The following is an 18,289-nucleotide window of genomic DNA, read 5'->3' as shown; positions in this document are numbered from 1 at the left end:
TAATAACAGCAATAATAAAAATCCAGCAGCAGCTTGATGTGGGCAGAAGAAGAAAACAAGAGAATGGGGTAGAGAACAGGCTAAATTTAAAATTGTAATTGGCTGACTTCCACAGGCTTGCGGGTGTTTTAATGACTCATAATAACTTCATTTAAAACCAGCTGAGCAGAAAATAGATTGGAGAGGAGCCTCGGGCCATTATGGATTTGTTGGTTTTTTTTGACAAGCTCTGTTTTCGGCAGCCAGGGAGGCAGCGGCGCGGGGCCGGGCTGCCTCGCGCTCCCGAGCTGGTGGTCTGCCCGGCAGAGATTGTATAGAACGCGGGGACGGCTCCGCTGCCTTTGGGGCTTTTTTTTCCCCTCCTTCTCTCCTTTTTTAATGTTTTGGGGTTTTTTTTTTTCTGATTAAAAATAGATGCCTTGAGGTATTATTTTAGCATCACTGTGGTTTGGTGTGCTTTTTTTTCCCTCCTCTTTGCACTTTTGATGTGGTAAATGGAATATAAATAAAATTGTTTTTGAAATTACTGAATTAATTAGGTAGTAAAGTGACGACAGTGCATAAATTTACTGGGTAAAATGTTCTTTTAAATCCATATTTTTTTCCCCCTTCTCACCAATTGCAGCCTGTTAATAACGTATAATCCCAAATTTTTATTAATCCCCTGTGCCAGGGGAGGGAGGGGAATCGATGTGGCACCAGGCCAGTGGGGGCTGCCATAACACAACCTTAGGGCCAGGGTGTTGCTGCCACCAACCTGTCCTCACCCACCACCCTCCTCTCCATGGGTCCATAAGCAATTGCTCCTTTCCCATCTTTCTCCCCCTTTATCCATCCTCATCCTTCTTCAGAGGATGCTCACAGCTCCCCCCTTTCCTTTTCTCTTCTTTTCTCCCAGGATACAGTTTGTGTTTTGGGAGCCCCTCTCTCTCGGCCCCCAGCCCCGCAGGGCTTATCTGGCAGATGGGGATGTGGGCACAGGAAATGGTGGTTTAGTTCCTGGTGGATGGATCTGAGGAGGGGCAAGAGGCATCTGCTGCTTCTGCCCCCTCCTCCACAGGGAGCAGGGTGAGAAACCAGACCATTCAAAGGGCTGCATCCCCCCAGTTAGGGCTGGGTAGCAGCGTGGGCAGGCAGAGGAGCTGGATTGGGACATTTTACTGCTTCCTACCACTCAAAGTGCTAGAACTGGAGAGACTGCTTCTCATGCCCAATAAAGTAATTAAAGTGAATGGTGTCAGGAGGGACCGTTGGGGTGACAGCAACTGAAGCTGCAGAGTTCTGTCTTCAGAGCCACTGGGCTAAGCCTTGCTTGAGAGGGGGGAGCTGGCAGCTCCTGCTGTGCCTGCCTGAGGTGAGGGATGCTCAGGAGGTGCACAGGGGATGCTCACATGGGGATCCTTGCTGTGACCCTTCTGGGCATCCCATTTCTTAGAGCTTCTTTAAACCCTGACAGCACTGCCCAGTGCTGGGCCCTTCCTTTGCCTTTTTTTCAGTGGACATTAAACTGTCTCAGTCCTTCCCTTCCTTATGGCTTCACTCCAGGGGCGCCGCGGTCCCTGGGCAGCACTGACCTTGCCGAGGGGGACATAGGGCAGCGATGACTGTGCAGATAGCACAGGACAGAAAAAATGGCATCTCCTCACCCCTTGGCACCGGCCCCTCACTGAGGGCCCTTTATTAGGCAGGAGCTATAAATTTGCCTGCACGGATATACACGTACAGCAGGGAGATGGTGCCAACTGCGTGGCTTGCACCGAAGTGCAGCCGATCCTTGGCAGCACGCAGAGTCCCGCCGGGCAGATCACCCTGAGAGCCGTGCATGCTGTAGGTGATAGGAGGCACTGGCTAAAAATACCCTCCCCGGGCTCCTGGTGTGTATGTCTGGGGAGGGTAATCACAGAACCACCACCGAATGGCTTAGGGTGGATGGGACCTGCTTCTCTGGGCGTTAAAGCTGCGAGCAGGAGCAAAGCGAGCCCTGACGCAGGCTCTGGATGTGCTGCTTGCAAATGTGTCCTGCTCCCTTTAACAACAAACACTGAGCCCTGGTGGTTTTTTTCCTGAGCCCTGTTATAATAAGCTCAGATGTTGGATGACATTTTTCCTGGTGACTCACATAGTAAAATTAACCTTGAACTATTTACATATTCAATCGCCTCCCTCCTCCTCCTCCTCCTCCCCCCCTCCTCCCCGTGAGCATGTGTACATTACAGGAATCCTGGCTCCGTATCAGTTTTTGTTTTGCTGATGAGAAGGGGGGGAAAAAAAAAAGAACACCCAGAAAAAAAATTCCCCTGCCTGGAGTACACATCTACTTGAGGGAAAGAACACGCAGTCCTGGCCTTTGGAAATTGGCAGGCGGCATGCTGTTCCCGCGCTGATAAGAGGTACTGTAAATAAAACTGTACGGCAGCGCCTGCTGTAAAATGCCCCTCGTCTGTACTCATTGTTCTGACAGCTTCGGCTTTTTTTGGGGCCGCTGTTTTGGTACACGCTGTGCTGCCTTATGTAAGCCAGCGCCCGGCTCCTCCCGACGCTCGCCCTGTTTATTTTTGCCTCGCCAGGAATTTTTGCTGCCCCCCACCCCCATCCGCCCCCCGGCCAGATGCCGGCCGCCTTCGCCCTCCTGGCCGTGGACCCCAGATTCCTGCTGCTCCTCTGGCCCCAGTCGTGCCTGCACTTGGCTTTCGGGGGGCTCGGGGCACAATTACACATCCTCACTGTTCACCCCACACAGAAATGGGGGAGATTAAGCAAGCAACGCATCTGGCACGATCCCAGCTCATGGATGCAGCAACCTTCCTGAGCACAGCATGCCCCCGGCACCACCAGTGTGGGGCCAGCACCGGTGGCTGCTGTGCCAGGGGGGACCTGTTGCTGTGGCAGGTTGTGTGTCCTCATGGATCACACTTGGCAGCAGTGGGGCTCCGAGAGCTTCAAGTGGCAATGGAGAGCCATTGCCTTGGCAACTGCCGGCTGCACATCACCCATGCTGGCCGGCGTGCCGAACCCAGCCAAGTGTAGGGCAGCCCACACTGCTGCCCCTCTGATCCCCAGCCTGTCAGTGCTCCAGCAGCTGCTTCCTGCACTGGGCACCCTGTACCCCATGCTCCTCCTCCTGCTAAGGTGAAGAGAGGGATGGCTGGCCGCACCCATGGGCTGCTCAGTGTCCCCAGCAGCATCCTAGATGCACACTGGATGCACGTCCTGGGGCAGCCACCTCACCCCTTCCTCACATCACCCCGGAGCCCTGGGTTTTGGTGCCTGTCCCTGTGGCAGCGGCCATGTGGCCTGTGCACACACGGCTTGTTTTGAATGCAAAGTTGCCATCGTGGCGAGGGCGGCAGAGAACAACATATGCACAGTAAACAGGCAGACTGTCGTATTGATTAACAGATGAGACCTCTATTATCGATCAACGCTTGGTGAGAAAATTTATCACTTTTAATTTCGCCGCTGCCAAATATTTCTGCCTGCGAGCCAGCCGTTACCCAGACGATTTAAAGGCGAAGGAATTCTCTTTCTAATGCATCTTGTGATACTTCCCTCTCTCCCTGTCACCTTTTCTGTGCACATCGCTCCAAATCAACGTGTGTTGACGGGGCGAGAGGTTTGGGGGGGCAGGAAGGTGTTGCGGGACACTGCCTGGACCCTTGGAAGCGGGCGGCAGGTTGGCTGCACAGCGATGCCCCCACCCTGGAGCTGCTCTGTCACAGCTCCACTCTTCAGGGCAGATGAATCAAACCTCGAAATCTAAGAACTGGGTCCATGGCTTTGTCCCAGCAGCGCTGCTTCAGACGTGGCGTGTATCGCTAATCTGCTTTTATCTGGTTTTATCTGGAAGTTACTTATCTGCTGCTGGGCATCCTGTTTTTCTCCTCGCCCAACCAGCAGCACAGGTGGAGAGTGATTTGCTGCAAGCTGCCCCCCGTGCCACGTTTCTCTCCGATAGTCGAAGACACCTCTGAGCTCCTCGCTCAATCGCGTCCTCGGGTACCGGCGACGGCAGCTGCGATGGGAAGGGGCAGGAAACCAATTCCAATTAGCTTGGTTACAAGGCTAATGAAACTCATTGATGTTTAATGATTTTTTAGAAAGAAAAGAAAAAAACCCCAAATATTTAATTTCTTTCTCCGAACAGCTCCTTATTGTGCACTGCGCTGCTGTGTGCAGGGGTCAGGACTGCAGGGTTAAGCAAGTTGCTACTTTTTGTGGGGGCAGATAAAATAGGGACCCCCCCGACTGTGCCGGTCCTCTGATTTGAACAACAGTAGTGGCAGCAGCGCCATCCCCCACGCAGTTTTGGGTGGATGTCCCCAGCTAACCCTCCTCTCCCCTTTCTCTCCCCAGCGGGCGCCAAGGCCCTGGTCTGCGATCAGTGCGGTGCTCAGTTCTCGAAGGAGGATGCGCTGGAGACGCACCGGCAGACACACACCGGTATGTGGCCTCCCCTTCCCCTCCCTGCCTAGGCCTAGGTTTGACATTCAGATGCCTTCATAAACTTTGTCTGATGGAGAGCTTAGCCCTCTGTGCTTCCCATTTCTGACCTGCCTGGCTCCCTTTCTTGCGTTTACTCTGACCGTAAGCTGGCTGCGTGTTCTGCTGAGCTCTAAACTGGAGATGGTTTTGTGCCTCTTCTGAAATCCGTCTGTGGTGTTTGCAGACCTCCCCAAATGGCTTTTGGGTTGGGACATTTGCTGCTGTCTTGTTTTGGTCTGGTTTTGCTGAGCTGCTAAGGGTGCTGTTGGTTGAAGGAGGAGCACAACCTGTCTCTGTGGTTAAACCCAGCATCTGAGCATCGCTTACCAGGTCACCCAGCTCCATTGTGGTTGTTGCTCAGTGTTAACAGCCGCTCACAGGAGATGATGGCACAGCAACTGTGAAGGGGTTCGTTCCCTCTGTGAGCAAAGCAGTTGGCTTCTGCTGCCTTTCTGCTCTCCCACTCCCAGCCCCAAAGCATGGCCACTGCTGGGGAGCACAAGGGTCTGTTCATGTGCCCTGAAAAGGCCACCTCAACCAGGGAGGTTTTGCCACAGGGCAGGCTTGTGCTCCGAGGTGGCAAAGCAGTGTATGGGCACCGGGCTGACACAGAGAGCCTGGTTTTGAGGACTTAGTGGCAATGCAAAGTGCTGCGTCACCAGGCAGGAATAGCTGTGGCTGTCACCCGATCTGGGAGCTGAGCTGGCCCAGCACCAGTTCATAAATCATGAAGCAATTGCCCTCTGTAGGCAGTGTCGTGCGGCTGGGGCCAGACTGCAGGGCTCAGGGCACCTTTTGAAGCCCATTGTGTTGTGGGTTGTGAGGAGGAGCAAAGGGCTTGTAGTGGGGCAGCTAGCAAAGAGAAGGAACTCACTCTGCTTGGGACTGGGTGACCCAAGCTGGGCAGAGAGTTAATGGTTAAAGGTGGCTGAGCAAACAGTGGTGAGTTCCTCTTTTCCCTGGTGTTTCCCTGTTGAGCATCCTGGGGCAGCTGGTGAGAGCCTAGCTCTCCTTAATACCCAGGACCCCACAACCCCTGGGGTGGCATCAGGAGTGGGTGCTGTCAAGCACTATTGAGTGATGCACCCCAAAACACCCCACGGATGCAGTTACATGGGTTTGCTATCAACCTGGACACCCCTGCAGGGATTAAAGCCCCTGTGGCTGCTGAAACCTGGGGCTGGACCCCACCAAAGCTCAAAGGGCGGCAGGGGAGTGGAGCACAGGGACGCAGTGACCGGGGGGGGGCAGGTTTGTCATCACTGCCTCCCACTGTAAACAGAGGTGGCTCAGTTACACAGCACAGAGGGGAAGCCAAAATGAATCGTTTCCTCTCGTCAGGTGGCACACAGGGCACCCTGCCCTGGCACTTCCCACAGCCTGCCTCTGCCTCGCTATAAACAGCCCCATTCCCAATAACAGCATCGCCCAGAGCAACTTCTTTTTTGGGTGTCCTCCTTTTGCCCTTTGCAGTAGGGTAGTTGGCAGAAGACAGTGACAAAATCTCCCTTTTTGGTAGGGACATGGAGGGGATCCTTCAAGGATGACCTCGAAACATAGGCAGGGTTTGGTCTGCTACAGGCTGGCCAAACATTCCCACTTTGCTCAGAAACCCAGTGTTTAGGGAAGGTGAGGGAGCTGCCTGTGAACAGCCACAGCTTGACCCACAGCAGCAGACTTTTCTATAATGGGTGGCCAAGAGAGGAGCTCTCAGGGTCTCATTGCCCCATATAGGGGGGCTTCTCAGGGGTTGGGCAGGATCTGGGACCCCCTTCATCTTGCTTGTTTTTTCCCTGTCGCCCGCCCTGCTCCTTTGGGTGTAGCACAGGGTATGACACCAGGCTGGTGTAGCTGTGCTGCACCAAATACAGCCCAGCTCTGGCAGCAGAAGGCCCACACCCTGCCTTCTGAGGGGAGGTGAAAAATCATAACAAAGAGAGAAAAAATACTTTGTGCTTGCAAGCCCAGAGCTGTGCCTGGCCCCTGACTCGGACTGGGACGCCCTCTCCGGGCGATTGCTGTCCCTGGCCCCCAGCCCATGACAATAGGAAAAGCAGCAACTGTTTTGGCTCATTGTGCAGCAGCACGAGCTTGGTGCCACACCAGGGAGCAGAGCGTGGAAAATTCCTTACCCTGCTCCTAAAATCTGGAGGATAAAACAAAATGCACCGAGGGAACAGGCTGAGCACCCCCAGCCTGCGCCGACAGGGCTCGGAGGGCTCAGAGAGACGGGGTTGGTGCTAACAGGCTCCAGGCTCACCACCAACTCTTAAAATATCAGAGGTGACTTGTCTCAAGTTCTCCCCGTGTGCCAAGGCAATTAACACCCAAGAGCCCAGTGCCTGTCAGCAGGCCAGCATGGATTTACTCCTGACCCACTTCCACGTGGGCATGCTCCACGCCTAATATAGAGTGGGTTTGCTTCGGCACGTCGTTGGCTGTGTGATTTGTGGGGCCAGCATGGCCCCAGCTGCACTGCCGAGGCTTCACAGGGGCCTGCAGCCTCCCCTGCCCGCATCCCCTGCCCGCTTCACTCACATCCTGGGACGGTGATGCCGGCACCAGGGCAGGAGCAGCAGAACAGAGTTAATAAATGCAACGTGCAGCCGAAAATTGAAAAGCCATAAATCTTCCCCTGCTCTGTTTCTCCCCCTGCTCCTTTTTCTTTGGTTGCCAGGATGTTGGTAGCGTTTTGATTTAATAGTTGGCCAAACACAAGGGTCTATTTTATTCAGAGTTTACAGGCCTCAGGGCTGTTATTCCTCCAAATTTAATAGCATTGAAATTGCAGGGTTGGCGATAATTTGCCTATCACTTTCTGCTCTGCCATTGATGTTTATTGTCAGCGGGATGGAATCTCAATCCGATTCACTTAGATAAGATGTCTGTTAAGCATTTAGATAATTGTGCCATCATTAACTTGTCACATTATTTTAGAGATTCAAAACAGTCGTGCCGTACGAGTGGAGGTACAAAGGGAGAGAAACCCAGGGCACGAGAGTGAGAACCCAGAGAGGAGGTGGTGGTGGTGGTGGCAGTCCCATGGAAAATGCTGCTCAGTAGCAGCTGGGGAAGCTCAGCCATTTCAACCATTTCTTCCCCCAAAACAAAATCTCTTCTCCTGCTGGAAATGCACACTGAGGTACACAGCGTGGGCTTTGGGCTTTTAAAAATTGTTTTGTCTTAAATGCCAGAGCAGTTGGCATTTTTCTGCAGAACAGCATCCCAGCAGCCGCTTCCTGGCTGGGGTTTGCTGGGGGCACACGTGGGAGCCTGGAGGATGTGGAGGGGGCACTGTGCTGGAGCTGTGCTTTCACACAGGCAGACGTCCTCTCTGTTCTTGGCAAATTGATGTTCGGTCCAATTAATTCTCTATTTGTCTTCTCTCTGTGCTTTTGCTTGTCTCTTTCTGCCTCAGAATGGTCCCTAGCTAAAACCCACCCGTGCTGCTGTAGGTATGGGCTGCTGGTTTGGAAACAAAGGTTTGTGAGCAAGGGGAAGAAGTTTTGTGACAGGAGCCATAGATTCTGTTTGCCTTGTGCTCAGCATGGTGCCACGAGCTGTGGTCAAACCAGGTCTCCATCAGGACACTCCCTGAGCTCTGCTGACTGCCCTAAGTTGGCTTGCTGGTGGCACTTGCCACCAGCAGCCACCTGCAATGTCCCAGGTCCAGCAGCAGCAACTTGGGCTCCAGAGATGCAATTCAGGAGCTGTCTCACTGCATCCTCTCCCATGGCCAAGTGTGAGCGGTGCCTGGGCGTGAGCAGCTGGCACACTTCCTACCGAACCCAGCCCCAGTTCTTCCTGGGCTGCCCCTGGCTTTCTATTACCATTTCATGGGGCTCCTGAGGGTTTTCAGAGCAGCTCAATGAGGCTTCTGGGGGAAATTCCACTGGAACACATTTTTCCATAGCCAGAGATAATGCACTGCAGGATGAACTGCGCTCAGAGGTAAGCACCCTCCTGTGCTGGCCTTGCTGCCTCGGTCCCGGCTCAGGGAGGGAGCCAGGAGTGATAGTCTGTGGCAGTGGATCTTGAAGTTGGAAGTTTCTGTGAGAGCCCTGTGCACTCTTCCATGTGCTGCCATTCCCCAGCACTTCAGCTAGCATCTGCAGGCATGGGGCTGAGGTGGGCTTTGGATACAAGGGTCACAGCTCTTGGAGAGGAGGCAGCGGTGCCTTGTGATGGAGAAAAGTGGTGCTGGACAGGGAGGGGACTCGCTCGCTCCAGTTGTAGGCTGCAGCAGCAGCGAAGATGATGAGCTAGGGAGGGGTGAAGTGGAGCCCTCCCAACCCACCCAGCCAAACTGCAGAGCCTCAAGGGCTCTCAGCACTCAGGTGGCCACATTTGTTTGCAGAAGGAACTGAGAATGGGAGCAGTGGAGGGAAGCAGGAGCTGCTTAGGAGCTTGCCGTCAGGGTCGGCAGCACCATCCCCTGGCGCTGCATGCCACCAGCCCCAGCTTCAGCAGGGTCCCGGGCAGCAGGTCCTGGGGGTGCAGCACAGAGCCCCTTTGTCTGATAGTAATGTCCTGTGACAGTGCTTGAAATCTGAGTCCCAGCGCACATTCCTGAAACCGGGAATGTTGCTGCCTCCCAAAGCAGGGCAGCTTCTTCCACTTTCACAGCCAAAACCCCCAGGCCCAGGTGGGCTGTGCTGGGGGAGGCACAGCATGGCCAGGCCTCGTGCGAGCGGCAGGACTCACCCAGGGCCAGCTGGGAGATGGCAACGTGGCGGAGCTGCCGGCCGCGGGCAGCGGCCAATGGGCAGCCCTTAATTTTCCTGTGCAAATACTATTTAAAGCATGATGAGAAAAGCCTTCTTGCTAAGCTACGGAGAGATCTTTCTTGTCCTTTAATTCTAGATGAAGGGGATTAGTGTGAACATATTTAACCTCTGACCCCTGGACAAAAGCATTATCAAATTTAGTTGCCGAGTGGCTCCCATTTAACCAAACCAGTGCAGGATCTCAGCAATTTTTTTCCCTTGCCTCCCTTGAAAGCTTTAACATCCATTGTGCCCCCGGAGCGCAGGGGGGACGTGGCAGCCTTCCTCTGCTCGCATTCGGGATGACCAGTAAGGAGAACCAGCCTGGTACAGTCGCTGCTGGACCCCCTGCCTAAGGCTGTGGGACTCCAGCAAACAGCCCCAAACAGCAAAGCTTTCTGTGGACGGGGCCAGCTCCTCCCTGGCCTCGGCACTGGCCATGCCGGTGGTGGCTTGGAGGATGCTTGGCCCCCGCTCGGAGCACAGAGGCAGCGCTCGTACCCCTCACGCCTCGTTCTGCTCCGGGGCAGGAAGGGAAGCGCTGCCGGCCGTGGCACACTTGGGCGAGCTTCAGGATGCGCGGGGCTGTGTAAGCAGGGATGAAACGCGGGCGAGAGGCGGCCGGGGTCTCCTGGTCCGGCACAGGAATGCCGAGAGGGGCCTCCCGTCAGGAGCCGGTGTCCGTTTACAGTGCATCTCTCATAAACCCGGCGGCGGGGGCGAGGGCAGGGGGACCGGCCCTCCTGGTATGTGATTGATTATCTGGTATTTATGCCATTGAGGACTTTTCAGCGGCTCGGGGTCAGGGGGTCATCTCATGTGTCTTGCTGCAAATCCGCTTCCTTTTGTACAGTGCGGGCTGGGTGAGCAGACACACAAAAACAGCTTTTTCTTTTCCTTGGGAAAAAGGGGAGGGGGGCGGGCTGGTGTCAATGAATTTTTTTTTTCAGCCTTTCCTGAATAGTGTCCTTTTTAATTCCAAAGAACTTTTAATTAAAAGTAGCAGGAAAGTTCATCTCGACAAGGTTTAACTTACCTTAGCAGTTACTTTTGTCCCCCGGGACTTGCATCTCCCCGCTCTACAAAAACACCCCCAGGACCGGGGGAGCAGCTGCCCCTGGTACTGCGCCGCGTCCCCCGGCTCTGCCTTTTCATCTTTTCTCCCTTTTTTAATGATGGGGGTGCAGGAATAATCAGCAAATGCTGCAAAGCCTGGCTTTGTGCCTCACAGCAGACGGTGGCTCCACTGGCCATGCTCGGCCAGGGGCAGCTGCCCACGCCACCAAAAGGGTTGTTTCATCGGTCAGGGTGGTGGTGGTAGTGGTCTCCTGTGGTGTGGGATGCTGCGGCCCCATAGACAAGCAGGGCAGTGGAAAATGCCACTGACCATAGACGTGGTCTGTGGTTCCCTAAACCCCTCCTGGCAGGGAAAAGTGCGTGCCCACTGTGATGTGCCAGTTGGTAAACACTTGTGGTGGAGAATCTTTGGCCAGAAAGGCTCAGGAGGTGGCTCTCAGTGCACTGGAGAGGCTGGGTGAAGGTTTCATCTCCTCACTGAAGCTCTTTGAGGTTGGAGCAGTTTGTAACACGTTGGTTCAGCTGTGGCTCAGAAAGTGATGGACAAAGTAGGCTAGGAGCTTGTGACAGAAAGTCAAATTATTTTTTCAGCTGGTTTCACTCCAAATTCCAAGTGGGAAGAGGAAATCTGGGAAGCTGGCATAGTGGCAACAAGTCAGTGAGTAGCTGACAGCTTCCTTTCTGAAGTGGTGGCCAGGAGTGATGCCACAATTTGCCTCCAGTTACCCCAGGGTAACTGTACCCCTTGTCGTTGGAAGGGCAGAGATGGATTGGTAAGGTGCAGCTGCCTTAGGAATGGTGGGGATGGACCCAGGGCTCTCCAGGATGGAGAGCACCAGGACAGGCTCAGGGAAAAGTGGCATTAAGGGCAGATGCTGCACAGAGATCCCAAATACAAACAGGGTCACGCAGGAAGGCATCTCTGTGGCTTCAGGCAGGAGGCTTGAGGTGTTGTGAGCAGCTGCAAACAACTGTTTGGGCCAGAGGAGCAGGGTGAGGCTCAGACCTCTGGTGCTGTAGGTGTGAAGCCTTGGCAGCACGTTCCCAGGCTCACAGAGTGTTAGGAGCTTGGGAGGCTCTGACCTCCTGCAGCTGGGAGATGGAAATGCAGCTTAATGGGATCAGCCCCCAGAACTTCCCCAGGTTTTCCTTTCCAAAGGCAAGGTTTGCGTGGTGCTCAGTAACTTCAGGAGAAATTGGTGATGCCAAGTGTGCCCCTTCCTGCCAAACCTGGGGAGCATGCCTGGGAAAGGCAGGGTGCAGCAGGATGCTGCAGCAGGTGGAGCTGGCTCTTCCCCTGTGCTGGGGAGAAGGGCTTATGCAGGAGATGCTCAGGAACAGCTTGTCCCGTGTGCTGGCGACAGGGCCACCCAGATCAACACCATCCCCTGGGAGCATCCCTCTAGGCAGGGAGCCCTCTGCATCCCTCAGTTTGCTGGCAGATCTCTGTGTGGGTTCAGCACCCACCTTGGAGATGGGGGGCATGCCGTGGGCCTCCTCATCAGCCACCCTCCCCCCCTCCCCCAGAATACACCCCCCATGGATCCACGCCCCTCTTGGACCCGCAGGCTGCCTGGCAGCGCCTCACCAGCGCAGGTCCAGCTGCCGCCGTGATTGACGCAAAGCCAGTCTATAAATAAAGTCTTTCTCTGCTCTCATAAAGACTTTGCGGTTTAGTTTGCTTTCAAGGTCAAGATCAGACCTTTCTAAATAAACACATATCAAAGGATCATTAGCGGAGCAGCACTGTTAAATTGAGATATTAACTTCTGTCAGCCGCGCCGCTCCTTTTTGTTCTGTAACTCGCGACTGCGGCAGGGTTTTATTATTTTGGCCCTAGGCGGTGGCATCTGGCTGCTGTAGAGACTGTAAAAATTAAAAAGCAACACAAATCATTGCGAGGGAAAAGCAGTAAATTCGATGATAAGAATTTAAAATTAAAATGTTTCGGCGCTTTTACACCCTGCGCACCGCCGGGCGGATGAGTTGTGTGCCTGTTGCCGGAACGCCGCCGCTGATGGTCGCGGGGCTGCTTCCTCCCTGCTCTCCTTCCCTCCCTGGTCGCCCTCCCTCCGCGGTGCTCATCCCTCTGCAGCTGCAGAAAAGCGCAGTGAAGAGGAGCTGGTGGTGGTGGTGTGGGCAGAGGAGAAAGGAGCGAGGTGCTGCTGATAGGACTGTGGGGAGCAAAGGGCTCCCCAGAAGGCAGGCGAGAAGGGGATGCTCCCATCCTACTGCGCTCAAAGGGAGATGGAGTGGTTGAGCTGGGAGGATGTGACTAATGCTCCAGGTCACCAGGATGCAAGGGCCGCGTTGTCCCCCAGGCCCAGATGGCTCCCAGAATAAATCAGCCACAGTGGGCACAGGCTGCTCGTGCCAGAGCCATGGCTTGGGGCTGGGCACCCATACATCAAGCATGCTCCACATGCTTCATTCCACCTTGCCAGATGATGGGGAGAGCAGGGTCATGGTGGCAGGAAGCAGCCCTGTGCATTGCCACAGGAGCCAAAATCAAAGTATTTAGGTCTGGGAGGTTTTGAATCCCCTCCACTTGCAAGGTCAGTGTGGTTGGTGCATCTGCTCAGAAACGCTGGAGCTCTTCCAGGTGCTGGTGAAAGGCAAGTGGGTACCAAGGTGGTTGGCAGTGCCAGGGAGGGGCCGTGCCCTGCCCCTCCTGTTGCACCCCAAAAGGAAACCAGCCACAGAGGAGCAGGCAACACCTACTGCTCTTTGAGAATTAATTTCCCGTAGTCAGTTAAAGTTGGGAAGAAAGCTGCTTCATCTCCAAGTAAATAATAATAATAATCAAACAAATGCCCCCTTGGGAGGAGCTGCCTTCCATAAAGATGTTAATTAGTGTGGAAGCCGAGCTGTGGAGTCTGGAGGCAGCCTGTGAAGCCAGCGTGATTTGGTGACTCTGGCACATCTTGTGTATTTATCATCTCAGGGTTGTTCTCCGCTCTCTCTACTTAACCATGAAGGTTGTAGGGGTGTTGGGCTCAGGCTGAGCAGCTGGTGCAGTAAGGGGTGCCACTGTCACCCCTCAGTAGCACCTCTGGTACCACCCTGGAGCAGCCTGGGGCTCCTTGGGGCTGGCCCTGCCATCCTGACAGAGTGACCACCTAAAACCTGAGTGTCCACACATGCCTGTGCAGGGGTCATACATCCCAACAGCAGCCTTCAGGTGAGGTCTCCTTCACCCCTCCTGGTGGGTTTGCTTTGGTGCTGCCACCAAAACCATTCCATAATAATCCCCAAAACAGACTCTGGAACTGGGTTAATCTTCTCACCCCGAGCAGCACACGTTGCTGGGGCAAAACGCAACCACAGTGCTGGTGCCATGGTCCAGCATCCCTGGGATTGTGCCAGCGCCTGCTACTCCTGTCTTTCACCCATCTTCCTCTTCAGCTTGGTGCCAGTGGGATGTGCACAGCAGCCCGAGGGAGGCCTCTGTACGAGGCTGAGCCCAGCACATAACTATGTGCTTAAGGCCCAGCAGATCTCCTGGCTCAGTCCTGCCCTTACATGTGTTGTCCAAGCAAGGTGAGTGCCGCCTACTCAGGCCCTGGGCTTCTGTGCATCCAGGGCATCTGCTGCCAGGCAACGAGGGGGTCATCCTGAACCCTCTGCCGTGGGCATCCCATGCCAAATCCAGGGGTGGTGGAGATGGGCAGCAGTGGGGCAGGTGCTGCCACCTGGGTGATGGAGTCATGAGTGGGGATGGATGCGCCAGGGTGGATACTCCAGGCAATGCACCCCTTGCCAGCGCTGCTGCCGCCTCTCTGCCCACTTTCTCGTGGGCAGGGCTATAAGGGAGAGCTGCCTGCAGCTCTCTAGATGTTTTCTCCCTCCCCTGATGCTGCTTTTCATGCTTGCAAGCAGCATGCAGCCTCCAGCCTCCACTGGAGCCAGCAGTATTGTCCGGGTGGTGGAGGCTGTAAGAAGCCTTTGCCACACTGACAGAACACCGTCAAATGTCCCCAGAATCCCCTCTCAGGAGAGTCAGCAGCCCTTGGGCTCCTGCTCTGTGTGGCCAGAATGCTTTGGAGCTGCCTGCCCCCAGCCCAGCGACAGCAGGAGGCTCAGTGCAGCTCTGTGGCACGTGCCTGGCGTGAGAGATGGTGTCAGATGTGGAGCCTGATGGAGCAGCAAGGCTTGGTGATGATCCCGAACTTGCGGGATGAGTGGAGGGTTTGAGGGCTTTCCGGTGTCTGTGAGAGGCAGCTCTGTCAGTGTGCACCCTCATGCCTGTAGTGACACAGGAGCCTTCCCAGCGTGCCCCTGCACAGCCCCTGGATACGGTTTGTGATGCTATTGATTATGGCTGCTGTGGATGGACAGATCTGCCTCAGTCCTTCTCTTGTAACACTGCTCAGAGGAGAGGCAGGGAAGAGATGGCAGCATGGAGAGGAGGGCTTGGGGAGGGGCAGTTTGGTTTGTGTATCCCATTTGGGCTCTGCATGCCTGGGCATCCCCAGAGCCACACTGCCAGGGCTAGGCAGAGGATGCTTCACCAGCAGCAGGGCATTGGTCCCCTTCAGGTCCCCCTTTCCTGCCACCAGAGCATCCCCAGGTTGCCCTACACCCACCTGCAGTGGGGGTCCGGGTTCGGTGGTGGAGCCGGCGCAGGCGCACAGGAGGGAAAACTTGAAGTCAAATGTCTGAAAGTCAGATCCCTTTTTAGTATGAATTTGCTGTATCTCATTCTGAGCACTAATTCCAATTTAATTGCAAGTGGCCTGAAGCCTCTTCAATAGGAGTAACAAATGGTTTGATTTTGTAAACTTCATCAGACTGCATTTTAAATGCGACACACTAGCCCGGCTCGAATGCCAATGAAGCACTGAAGTAGCTCTCTGTTTACTAATTATCCGTTTTTACTTCAAGCCACGCTGGCTGGCTTGTCTGATTAAATCGGATTTGTGGGATAGAGAACAGCTAGCAGAGTTTTCTCTATAGTAAACGAGATTGAAACTACGGCCCGCCTGGCTGCACACTGTAAATTATATTTCCTTTTAAAGGGGACGTGTCGCCTTTCTCCCGCCGCCGCACCTCCTGCATCCTAAACTGCGCCGGGAGCTACCTGGCTCCCTGCCGGTGCCGTGGGCAGCCCCTCGTCCGCCGCGCCCAGCGCCACGCGGCTCTCGGTGCAGTCCCTCCTCTGGTGGAGGCGGTGGGCGGGAGGTGGTGCAGTGCTCCGCGTGGGGATGGCTGCTGCGGCCCTTGCCCTGACGCCTGCCACGGCTCGGACAGGCCCCGGCCGTTGCACCTTACGTGTCATTCGTCTTTGCACCTCTGGCCGTTGCCTTATGTTGGGATTGAGCAGCAGGGGAGCTGGGATGGGGAGCTCCAGGCTGCCGGCTGGAGGATTTTTCCTCCCTGAGCCCTAGACTTCAGACCACCAGCTATTGAAACCCGCTCTGCACAAGGAGGCCAAACAGCGTCCAAACCCCAACCTGCTCCGGTGTCCACCTCCAAATCCACAGCAGCACAAAGCCTGCTCATGGTTCACAGCTGCTGGGTGCTGGGGATGGTGGGCAAAGGTGGCACCGAGTGCGCCGTACTGGGGGCTGCACTTAAACCTCCCCAGCTGCTAAGAATTTAATTCCACGAGCTTGACCTATGCTGCCCCCTCCCTCAGTATCTATCTTTGTGCCCAGGGTCTTTTTATATTTTAATTTGCCTTTGGACGTGCTGCAAAATTAATGGGGTGCTCGGGGCCATTGTGTGGTGTACAGTAGAGGGAAGGGCCAGCGGCGCCCGCCGAGAGCCGCTGCGTTTCCCGGGGAATGAATTGGTTGCCTGCCTTCGCCCCTTTAATTGTTGACAGTAAAAAGCGTTTAAATGCTGCTTAATTTGTAATCATCTTCCCGCAAAAAGGGGAGAAACCATTAAACCGTCAGGGAGATGAATAAATCCATCTCTCACTGGTTTGGGGGGGCAGTGCTGCTTTATCGGGGGTGATTTTTCTTCCCCGGCTTGAGGGCTGGCTCGGGGCTGCTGAGGCAGAGGGCCCAGAGATGTGCTGGGGGTGAGAGGGACCCTCTCCAGCTGGGAGTGGAGAGATGTTCTCTGACTGGGAGCCCAAGTTCCCACGCGTGTCACCTGCTGCAGCTCTCCTTGCAGCAAGCCTGGTACTGCCAAAGTGTGGCTGCATCAGGGCTGGCAGTAACCCCAGGCCCCCTCTCGTGAGCTTTCCCATCTTCTTCCACCTCACATCCGGTCTTCCGTCGCTGCATGTGTAGCTCAAAATAAACAATCAGCTGAGTAGAGCACTCACAGCAGGATGGTGCTCAGCAGAACCCAGCTGGGTCTTGTGCCCCTTGGCTGCTGGAGAGCTCCAGTGGCAGGGCCCTGGCACTGAATTGAATGGTGCCTGACCCTGGACCTGTGCATCCCACTGCTGGGATGGGACGGGATGCAGGGCTGCCTCTGGCATCCCCCACCTCCACACAGGGCTGGCACCAGCCTTCACCCCCGTGGATGCTCAGCTCATGGAGGGCAGCTCACACCAGCTGCATCCACAGGCTGTGCCAGGCGACCTGCCCAGCTGGGCTGTGTTTGTTAACTGACAATCTACCGAAAAACAAAGCCAGCCAAGAGATTCCTCATGTGGGCGCCTGCAAGCAGCACCCCAGGGCGATGCCCATCGCCGGGGCCAGCGGGCACATCGCCCCGAGCAAGGCGGAGGCAGCTCGATCCCATCGCTGCTGCTGATGAAGTCGGCCCGGTTTCTTTTTTTCAAGCGGGGGCCAATTAGTTTCACAAATGAGGGCCCTACGGTGCCAGGGAGGATTTGTTACGGCCCCGCGCGCCGGCCCGGCGGCATTGTCCTGCCCTCCGCCCCCACGGGAGCCCATTGTCCCCGGCCCCAGCAGGGGCTGCTGGCGGCAGATTTATCGGGGCCGGCGTCCCGCCGGCCGGGGCCTCCGCTCCGCAGCTGGCCGCGGCGCTGGGGGCTCAGCCCCGGGGACCTTTGACCCGTCCTGCTGTCACCGCCGGGGCCGCCGAGGGCCGCGGGGCCGCATACCTCTCAGGATTTGCTTCGCACGGCCCGTTCGGGGCTGGCTCCTTTTTTTCCTTAATTTTTTTTGTCTCGGGAGCGTTTTGTCCACAGCTGCGTGGGGGGCTTGGGAGCCTGCACACCCCCCTCCCCGGGATAAATCCCTGCGGAGGGAAAAAGGCAGCTCCTGTGCGGGGCCGCCTCTCGCTGCCTTTATTCCCATTGCACTGAGGGATTTCTGCAGATTTTGGAGTGTTTCTGGGCAGCCGAGGCTGGGGGTGTGTCCCCCCTGCACCCTCAGAGCTGCCGGGCAGGGCTGGCACCGGTGTGCCACCATGCCAAGGTGGGTGACAGTGTGGCACTCATGATGATGCTCTCGAGGATGCTGGTCAACCAAGCTAGTCCCTAGGCTAGAGGCGTGGGGCTTGCCAGCAGGGTGTTGTTGGGGGAGCATCCTTATCTGGCACTTGCCTGCACACCAGGCAGGACCACAGTGCCAACAATGCCAACACTGCCACAGCAGGTGCTCACTGCCCACCATTTCCCAATCCCAATGGGTTCATCTCCAGCGACTCCACCTCATCCCTGAGTCCCTGGAGCTGGTTTTGGTAGTGTGGCAAGCAGCCCCCACCCTGCCTGTTCCTAAAGGCAGCACAGATTCGCTGGGTACCTTGAACATCTCGCTGCTGCTAATGAATTGCTAATACAATTTCCTAGATAATTTTATTTCCATAGTACTCACATTTTAATGTCTGCAAAAAGCTTGCTCCTATTTGCTTAATCTCCCCACACAACACAATTTGAGCTGGCTCACAGGTCCCGAGCAATCAGCTGCACATAAACAAAAACAAACTGGTTAATAGCAGGAGGGGCTGGTGTTGGCATCTCTGGGGTGTAGGTATCTGGGGTCTGGGCTCTGCCCTGCCTTCCCTGAGGTGTTGGGTTGGCACCCATGTTTGGCAGG

General features: G+C 55.5%; 1 protein-coding gene across 3 annotated transcripts in view; it reads left to right on the top strand.

Annotated features, from left to right (window-relative positions):
• Positions 1–18,289, top strand: part of ZBTB16 (zinc finger and BTB domain containing 16) — a 55,619-nt gene that overhangs the window by 33,642 nt on the left and 3,688 nt on the right. For all 3 annotated transcript variants that reach the window (XM_054176172.1, XM_054176173.1, XM_009908302.2), the window contains one exon: positions 4,354–4,440. In XM_054176172.1, the coding sequence (XP_054032147.1) occupies positions 4,354–4,440 (87 nt within the window). The remainder of the gene's footprint in view (positions 1–4,353; positions 4,441–18,289) is intronic.

The sequence above is a fragment of the Dryobates pubescens genome, chromosome 34 (genome assembly GCF_014839835.1).
Source record: "Dryobates pubescens isolate bDryPub1 chromosome 34, bDryPub1.pri, whole genome shotgun sequence".
Taxonomy (NCBI): domain Eukaryota; kingdom Metazoa; phylum Chordata; class Aves; order Piciformes; family Picidae; genus Dryobates; species Dryobates pubescens.
This window is presented reverse-complemented; position numbering and strand designations above follow the sequence as displayed.